Genomic DNA, 10,153 nt, shown 5'->3' with positions numbered 1-10,153 from the left:
CCCGACTTTGCACCACCCACAATTTTAACCACACTTAGTCATGCAGGGTCTTGAGGGGGTAAGCCGCTTTCGGGGTTCTGCCGCTTGTCAGCGGTAGAACGCCCGGGCCCCGCTACCCCCCAATTTTAAACCGCACCATAGACACACACATCGCATCCACCTTTTCAAAACACAAAAACACACCCTTACATACATCCAACACACATATAGGGCAGGGGAAGGGCGGGAGACGTGGCTCCCCCCAGCACCTCCCGCTGGGGTCCCGCCCCGGCCCGGGGTGAGTGCGGCTGGAGTACGGGGGGCGCGCTCCCTCGGGCGCGGCGCTTGTGGGGGGGCTGGGGTGCGGTGCTCCTTCTCCACTTGCTGTTGGATTGGTGGAGGTTGGGATACCGCGGTGGCCGGGAGGGGGCCCGGCCGGCGGCCTGAGGGTGCGAGAGTCATCACTCCCCCCCCCGTTCCGTGTGTGTGTGTGTGTGTGTGTGTGTGTGTGTGTGTGTGTGTGTGTGTGTGTGTGTGGGTGTGTGGGTGTGTGGGTGTGTGGGTGTGTGCGGGGTGGGTCATGGGTTGGGTTTCCCAATCAAGACCCGGGGGGAGGGGTTATGGGGCGGGTGGATTATGAGGCTCCTGGGGGTGTAGAGTTGACTGTTCTCCGACCGGGGCCTGCGCCGGGCTTCGCTTTCCTGGGTCTGGGGGCGGGGCTGGTCCGGGGCGCGGCGGCTGGGGCCGTCTCTGCCTTACCGGGTTGGGGGGGGCGGTGGGTGGGCCTGTTCCCGGGGGTGCGGTGGGACTCGCCGCCGGGGTTGGGGGGGCTCTCGGCCCGCTCGGCCCGGGGGCCCTGCTCCGGCCTTTTCTCGGCTTGGCGGCTTGGGTCGGGGCCTGGGGCCCTGTGCCCTTTGTCCTTCTCTTGTGGGCCCCTCTTGCCTGGGGGGGATTCCTCTCTGCATTCTCCGTCGGGTGCTTTTTGGGCGGGGGCGGGGCTCTCTGGGGTGGTTCGCTGGGGTCTCCCCGGGCCTGGGGGGCTTCTGTCTGCCGGGGTGGCGGTGTCCGGGCGCGGTGGCCTCGGACCCCGGGGTGTCACCACGGGTCCCCCCACAACAGTTCCGGCCACACCCAGTGGACAAGCCACACACACTCACATACACGCACACACACACACACACACTTTCACTCCTCACGAAAGGTGCTTCTGAAGTTGCTTGTTGTCTGTCATCATTTGCTCAAACTTTAAAAATCATGTTCCTCTTTTGTTGTCACCTCTTTGTTATTTCATGTTCCTGCTTCACGTTACTGTCTAGATAGAGCTGCTCAGGCTGGTTAAATCTAGGAAATCATCTTACTGTCTAGATAGAGCTGCTCAGGCTGGTTCAATCTAATAACAGTTGGAAAGTATTTGGATGAGTGTGATTATTGCAAATAATATATGTAGCACAACAAGGACATTGTATGTTATCCCCTTCCCCCCACCCCCCTCCCCCCACCCCCCTCCCCCCTCCCCCCTCGACTTTCTTCTCTCTCTTCTCTTCTCTCTCTCTTTGTGCGTTCCCCCCCGGTCGTGTACGGCAGCCATGCCAGCTTCTGACGGAGAAGGCAACAGGAGGAGACTCCAGGTCTCTCCCTGTTGCAAGACCAAAAACTGTTCTGACTCCGAAGGCTCTCAATCACATCATATTGTTGGCCCAAGCTGCCGAACAGGACAAGGGCAGAAAAAAAAAAAAAAAAAAAAAAAAAAAAAAAAAAAAAAAAAAAAAAAAAAGAGAGAGAGAGAAACAAACAAACACATTCACACCTATGGCAAATTCACACACACAAAATAACTTTGAAATTAAGCTTTTGGATTCAAGCTCAGACTCAAACCAACATGTTCAATGTCAAAATAAAACAAATGTGAAGTATAAAATTACACTTAATTCATATTTTCTAAATGTTGATTATTTGGAATATTTGAAAAGCTCAAACTGTCAGGATATAAATCAGCTACAAATCTGTTTCTGTGTTATTAAAGTATTTATCTACTCAGTACAAACTATTAAGCACCATCGACTACATGCCTCACCTGAAAGCAATTAACACAATGACGCCAAGACTTTCCTATAAAATGTGTGACAAAACAAACAATTTACAGTGTAATTAGAGTATACTAAGATTATATTAACTTAATGTCCCTTGACCTTTCTCATGTGTTAACTAAAATAGTAGAATAGAATAGAATAGAATAGAATAGAATAGAATAGAATAGCAAATAACTGTTTGTGTACCTCTTGAATTGAGAAAATAAATCATAAGAGTTTTACGTTTTCATATATATTTTAATGTTATAGTTTGTGTTTGAAAAGTGAAAAAAAGTCTTAAAATCTACAGCATAATCCTTTAAACAACAAGATCTCAACAAAACTCACAATATGGTTTGGTTTAAACTTCACACACTAATACCACGCAGTGTCAACAAAGTGTCATTATCAAAAGGTTAAGTATGTGTACACATGCAACAAACAGTCCTCCCAACACACACAAAAAAAAAGATTTCTAACAACGTCATAACACCTTATAATGATTTAAAGGCATCACATGCTGTCCTTGATTAAGAATAATATATTGGCTTGTTGAACTGTATGACACTCAACATCATGGAATATAATTGTCTTTGCAAAAACAGGTGAAGAAAATTCATGATGTGAAAAGTAATATCTGTACAACTGAGACAAATGTTTAAATGTGAAAGAGATTACTGAATGGCAGCAAACATGATCATTCTGTCACATGTCCTGTATTGATTTGTTCATCATATTTCATGAGCAATAACATTAGAATGAATGAACTTTTTTAATAAAAAAAAAAACCATCTCTCTCCTTTTTACTTGACAGTTCCTTCTTTTGTTGCACTTTCACATGACCTTGCATAGCACATGCTAATACAGTTTGTGCTCAATCATCTCTATGGTCCTCTGCTTATGTTGGCACATCACTACGACACCTCACACAGAATCTGTAACAACATTGTCTTTGTTTTTCCTCAAATCAAGTGACCACTCAAACTTTAAAATAGTCTAAAACGTGCCATTAAAATATCATAGATAATACATTTGTACTGTAAGTCGGGTACTTATTGTATCAATTCTGACACTCATCACCCACAGCAAACCTCACTTAACACAAAGTGACCATTTTCTGTGAACTGTTTATTTTCCACTTGGTATCTAATACGACTGCAGATATCTATTTGTGTGATAGGCATACACATCTAAGTGGTTTTTAATTTTACTGAACCGCACTATATAGAGGGGAAAAGTTTGCTGGACTGCGGCCTTGTGCCATGTACCCGGTGCTGGCCCTGCTGGCCAGCCTGAGAGGCTGGGCAGGCCTAAAAGGAGGCCCATAGAAGGCAGGTTTCTCAGGTGAAAATGTCCTGCTTATGGACAAAGCCTGAAAAGCTGGTGATGCACGGGGATAATGACCCCGGCCAACAGCTGCAGGATCAAGAGACACTCGCCGCTTCCATTCGTCTGGAGGCTCGGGCAGAGATCTGCGGTGCCCTGCAGCATTGACATTGGAGGCAACAGATGACGTGAGGCTCTGAAAGAAAAAGGCATCATCCACCGAACCAATGGGGCTCCGGGACGCTGCCTCCCATGGCGTCGGTGGCTTGTAGACTATTTCTTGAAAAGACGTTTGCCTCTGTCTAGGTGTGCTTTGAGGTGTAGGACGTCCAGCCGGAGGCAATGAATTCATACGTCTGGGCAGGCTCAGAGAGCGGCTTCGACCAAATCCCTGGAAGAAAAGCATGTCTTTGTTGACGTAACAGCAGTATTATAGACTTTGCTGCCACCCTCTGGCTTCATCGTAGCCCAGATAACCCATTATTCACAATCTATAGTCTGAAAGTACAACATATTTTCTGTTGCCACATCACAGCTGATAAATGTTCAAGCTGATAGATGATTTATTTTTTTTTTATCAAGGACTGCCCTTATAATAATTAGGCTTTATATTTGTCTTGGTGTCAAATAAATTTCGTTGGTTTTCATTTCAATAAAATGTTTGATATAAATGACACAATGACAGTGAACGTCATAAGTGTAAATGTTTCTTCCACAAACATCTCACACCATGACAAACACTATGAAAGAAAGAAAGAAGAAAAAAAATCACAACTTACCTGCTTTTGATTCAACGACCTTTAAATAGCTACAGTGGGAATGGCATTAACACCACAATTAAACTCTATGAGCTTGAAACAATTTTTCAGGAAGCCCCATTGTCTTTCTTCACTGTAAAAAATCTATCTGGACAACTGAACTTTTATTATTTCTTTTTCCTACTCAGAGTATTTCTATTAAACTGTTTAATATTTGACTTTAAAATCAACATTGCAAAATCGACACCCAGATTAACATGCGTCAACATTTTAAATTAAGTCTCACAAAAACTGAATGTATCCGTCTCACACTGACGGATGTCGTAAAAATGATGCCAAATTATTGTGATATCAGTCAAAGACAACTTAACTGTGCTGAGGCCTTCAAGTGATTAAATAATGTTTGATTGGGATGTTTAGTGACCATACTTAAATGCTCAATATGATGAAAAATGGAATACACCAAGTATTGTCGAACTATTGTCTGAAGTCAAGCAGAATCTGGCTTTAAATATAATTGCAGGATTTTGTGTAAATTTGATAATGCAAATACAGCTTCTGGGTAGATTTCTGTTTTATGTAAAAATCTTTTTAAAAGGGATATTATTGTTCCAAACTTGCTGCATTTGGAGCTAAAAAACAAACAAAAAAACAACAACAACAAAAGCAAAAAACAATCTGTGTGAAAGTGTGAGGCAGAGAGGAAACCTAAAGAATGAAATCAAAGGAGACAGTTTCTCAGAAAAGTTCACAACACTCATAAAACACACACAAAGAGGAGGAAAGAGAAATTTAATAGCATGGTTGTGCCGAGTACAAGAAGTGCAAACAGGGATATGTGTGAAAGACAGGATGTAAAGTAAAACAAGACAGTTATTCGTGTTTCCAGTTTTAAGTGCTAATAATAATGCAAGCGAGAAGCGGAACATTAAAATCGCTGAGACGTGTTGCTCATATTTCCCATCAAGGATGATACACAATATCTGATGGCTTTGCTGACAGCTGAGTGACTGGCCATAAATGGTGGTTGCAGACAAGATATCCACGTAACAAAAAACATTTTAAAGTCATCAGGGTAAATAATTACAACCATCATGAATGCTTTGAGCTGTTGTGATACCATCAAAATCTGGAATGAGACTGAAGGAATTTCAAATTGTGTGCACAAAACAAAGTGCAACGTTTTCTTTTTGCCCCAAAACACGTTCAATCACTACAAATATTCAGTAATATGATTGCACATGAGTCACTGTAATCCCAGATGCCAGACTCTTTACATATTTATTTGATTTATTTGTAATCAATTAAAATAAATGTTTTTTGCACTGTCTGGGGTTCCCGTGGTTATTACTGCAACATACAAATAAAGTCATTTCTTACAAAAGAGTATAACAAACTAGGAACTACAGGCCTTAGTTGTTTAAGGCTCTCTGCACATATTATTGCACATTTAATAGCACTTCCTGAGAATGACTCAACATTACATTACATTGTCTCACTTTTTCCTTTATTTATTTTTTTAACCTTCCGAGTAATTTTAGGGAAGTCAATACTGTGTGCTATTATTATTATTATTATTATTATTATTATTATTATTATTATGATTATTATGATTATTATGATTATTATTATCATTATTATTATTATTATGATTATTATGATTATTATGATTATTATTATGATTATTATGATTATTATGATTATTATTATTATTATTATTATTATTATTATTATTATTATTATTATTATTATTATTTCCCTGTAGCACCAACCTCTTAGTTATTTTGGACGAGGCCAATATTTAGTGCAAAAGACAACATTTTTTCAATCTGTTAAATCAGACATATTAGGTGCTACCAGGTTAGAGATATAATCATCATCTGAGGCTGCACCAGACTGTGACCACTAATGAAGCACAGCGACAGACTTCCACTGTTTACTTGTCATTACTGGCTTCTTAGCAGAGAAGTTTGGCCGTGGAGCCATTTGACGTACGCCCCTTGCAATGAGAGACGCCGGAGAAAAAGCTAAAGCTATGCTGTCAGCAGTAGAGGAGGACTGTGAGGTGGTGCTTGCCGGACGAGAGCCTGGTGCCTGCTCTTTGCTTATGTGATGAGCTGCAAGTGTTTCAGCAAGCTTTTCATCCAAGTGCTTGTCAGCCGCAGCAGCCTCAGCTGATCTTGTGTTTTGGCCAGAATAATTTGGGGGACTTACCAATCCAGCAGACTTAGCATGGGCATCTGCCGTGCTCTGAACAGAAGGCTCAGAGGGTTTATAAGGAGAATAAGAGGGGGAAGATTTCTGTTTGAGGTTTTTGATAACCTCAAACTTTGACACTTGGGTTGGTGCTGGTTTAGGGCTGGGACTTTTGGCCTCTGGGGTTGCACCATACTTGAAGAGTGCTGAGTCCAACTGATAAGGCTGATGTTTCATAATATCTAAGGTGTTGAGATGCTTGGGGACAGATTTAGACTTCTCTTTGGGCTTGGGCTTGATTTTCGGGCTTGTGGAGGTGTGTTGCTTGGCTGCTGAGGGAGGGTAGAAAGGAGCAAGAAGGGGATTGTATGATAACGGGGGTGGAGCACGGACGTTGGTTGAATACCTCCATGAGTTGGGGAGAGAAGAGGTCGGAGAAGGGGATCTGGGTTTGTTAACTTGTACTGAGTCCGAATCAACAACGAACTTCTCCATCCGGGACTGTCTTTTGGCAAACAACTGAGCACCTTTCCCCGCCATAGTTGCACCATCACTACCCCGATTAATTCCTCTGTTTGAGACTTGACCCTTTGGAGAAACCGGCAATTCTTTTGATGAATTAGCGTAGGATTTCCCTGCTTGTGGTGGGAAAGAGGCAACAGAGTTTGGAGCACTGTCTAACTTTTTTCTTGAGGGGGCAGGTGGGTAATGTGGGCTATGAGTTGGGCTGCGGGCCTGCATACTCACTGGGGATCGTGGTTGCTGTTGATTCCAGCTATTCGTGGAAGGCTGGAGATGATGCTGAGAGGAGGTGTGGACTGGAGCCCAGGTATTGGCAGGTGTTTGAAGTACTGCTGGAGTTTGATCCGGTGCCCAACGTCTTGGCATCTGTTGAGACTGGGCCCAGTCCTCTTGCTGCAGATAATGTGAACTATGGGGCCCCACTGGACTCTGAGCAGGTAGTGAAACTGGACTTCTCGGAGGAATATAGGGTTCACAAGAAGGATTTCCCCTCATCCAAGGTGGGCAGAACGGATTGATAACAGGTTTTGGGGCAACTGGAGGGGGATTCTTGAGTTTAATTGTTCTGGGCTGCATAAAATTACAAGCTTCGGCACCGAGACTAAAACAGTCCTCCTCAGACTCAATAAAAGACCTCCTTTCTCCTTTGTTTTGAAGGTGAAGCTCTGATTCTTTCGCCATCCTTGATGCCTGCTTGTTTGAGGTTTTCCGTTTTGACTCTGGCAGGATGCCAGTCTTGATAGCCGGCACTGATATCCGCTCATCTCTGGATGCTATGATGTCGCCAGTTGGAGACCAAACCTGAGGGTTAGTGACAATAGGTACCGGCACTTTAAATCTGGTGTCGTGTTTCCTTGTAACTGGAACGTCATTGGCAGCCAAAACAAGAGCAGTTGAGCTCCTCTGAAATCCCAAGAAAGGCTTTGCAGTCCTGTTAGGCACCAAGGGCTTCTGCACATTGGATAGGTGATTCAGTTGTTGAAATTCTTCTTGGTACTCCACATGCTGCTTGAGATTTACATCCATGTAGTTGGCCTGAGCAGCTTGCGCATACATTCCCTTACTGTCATAAATATTGTGCGCTTCTGCACATTCAGGACCCACGAGTGCCTGCCCAGGCAATCCTCTACTTCTCATTTCTTCGTGCTCCGACACAATTTCATCGATTCTCTTGCGTCGTTGGGCAAACATCAACACTCCCTTGCCTTTTGTGTCTGGCAGCTCTTCCATTTCTCGAACGCTTCTCCAATTCAGACTCAAGTTTTGCTGCTGGCGATAAAGGGAATACTGCTCCTCTAGTTCAGAGTCACTGGTAGCCACAAAGTTGTATCCAGCCGATCGGACTTCTTCGGTTTCCTCCTCTATTTGGTCTTCACTGTCAAGCTTGGTGTCACCAGTTCCATAACTCACAAGCGTATACTTCTTCACTCTCTGGCGGCGTTTTTTGAACAGCAAGGCTCCTTTATTTTGAGGATTGGGCGCATCAGTTAACAGTCGGGCAATTCGCTTACATTTAGACTTTGTTTCCTTGACATGCCTTTCTGATTGGCTCTCGTTGTGAATGAGCCCTGAGACAAAGGAGAAAACATAGAGAGAGGGCAGAAAGGGGAGAGGGAAGGAGTGAGCCACATGGAAACATAAATCACACTTCAAAATCAAATAAAACATTTCGATTTGTTGTGGGGTTTTTTTACAGAAAGGGTGAATTTGAAAGTATTTCCTCTAAAGTAAAATGCTGTAGTTTCAGATATCATCGGGATTTAAATTTTTACTTGAAGCAAGTTTGGCAAGTGAAATATTTGAAGTCAGTTCTGCTGACGCAAGCATACTAATAAAAGCATCCTATTTACTTACAGCTAACCTGGGTGTGTGTGTGTGTGTGTGTGTCGGGGGGGGGGGGGGGGGGGGGGGTCTATGAGGCAAGTAAAGTGAGGAGCTCACTTTTCCATTGCAGTCTTACGATAGGAAAAGAGATCGGGTGACAAGCCAGGGTGACACATGCTGGTGTCTGTCAAATTTTTTTCTGCCACCCTCATCATATGGTCATATTTTATTCTTATCCTGGTCTGACCATTAAAGCCATGGGAATTCTCCCTGTAAGTCCACCTCACATAGACTACAAGTTACAACATGGAAATTGTTTCACCCATAATGCATTGGTTGAAATACATTTTTTACTTTAGATAACTCCAACAACTCATACATGCATAGTTGTTGTTTTTTTAATTACAGCCAGTGATTTGACTGCATTCGATTCAGCAGCAAATTCAATCTTATCCACATTGCAAAATTATATGAACTGAGTAAAATTAAAAGGAAATAGCAGCCATGGTGGGCTGTGCAGTTTGCATCACTAGCTTTGGTAAATTCTAAGATGAAGGTAGAAGATAGATACTTACGTGTGTACCTCGCCCTGTGCCGGTCCGGTCTGCACAGATCTGTGTCAGACTCTGAGTTCCACTTGTCTGCCTGCTCAGCACCCTCATCTGAAATTCCAAAGAAGACAGAAACAGGAGGTGCTTCACTACTCCCTCCTTCCTCGGAAGATTCAACCCTCCTGTTTTCAGTCGCTGGGTCCTGCCTATTACTGGCTCCCTGCGGTTCTTCGGCGGTCAGGGTCAAGGCCAGGGTCACTCCAGTGGGGGAACCAAGAGCAGAGGAAGAGGATTGTGAATGCGGCCTTGATATCTGGCCCGGCTGAGGCGCGGAGTCTGGACGCTCTGGTTGCAAGGACAGTGGCGTTTGTGAGGTTTGGATGTCGGGAGATTCTCTGATGGACTCTCTTGAATCACTAAAGTCCCTATCATCCTCTTCTTGGTACGGAACTTCTTCCTCACTTCCACTAAACTCAGGTTGTTCACCTTCAGATTGCCACCCTCCAGCCTGAAAGTGTTCTGGGGAGTCGGGGCCGGACACGGGGGTCCGAGCTGTCGGTGGTTCAAGGGGGTACGCCGCCTCGCTAACATCCTCTTCAATACAGGACTCTGCTAAAGATTCAGAGACACCAAGTTCCTGGGAACCCTCTGATCCTGACCAGGGGTCCAAGCTATCATTTTCATGATCTTCACCTTCTGGATCCATCTTTAGCGTTGTTTCACCAGAGATACCTTAGACAAAAACAAAAAACTTTAAGGTCAATAAATCTTGAAGGATATATTAAAATAATGACATATTTTCCCACAGCTTCAGTATTTGCATGTTATCTCTTAAACTGGATCACCCACCTGCAAGTAGTCTCCACATAAACAGACGTGAATGCAAACATAACAATAAAAAAAAAAAAACATTTTAAAGTTTCACTGT

At 43.8% G+C, this 10,153-nt stretch overlaps 1 protein-coding gene across 1 annotated transcript; it reads right to left on the bottom strand.

Annotated features, from left to right (window-relative positions):
* Positions 1–5,937: 5,937 nt before the first annotated feature.
* synpo2b (synaptopodin 2b) lies at positions 5,938–9,931 on the bottom strand (the record flags this gene model as incomplete). The annotated part of the gene is made up of 2 exons (XM_080462786.1): positions 5,938–8,418; positions 9,250–9,931. The coding sequence occupies 2 exons, from the start codon at positions 9,929–9,931 to the stop codon at positions 6,038–6,040; spliced, it is 3,063 nt and encodes a 1,020-aa protein (XP_080318912.1). The 3' UTR covers positions 5,938–6,037.
* Between the last annotated feature and the right edge of the window lie 222 nt (positions 9,932–10,153).

This window comes from Lipophrys pholis (genome assembly GCF_963383615.2).
Source record: "Lipophrys pholis genome assembly, chromosome: 5".
Taxonomy (NCBI): Eukaryota; Metazoa; Chordata; class Actinopteri; order Blenniiformes; family Blenniidae; genus Lipophrys; species Lipophrys pholis.
The sequence above is the reverse complement of the archived record's forward strand: the minus strand, read 5'-3'. Positions and strand labels throughout refer to the sequence as shown.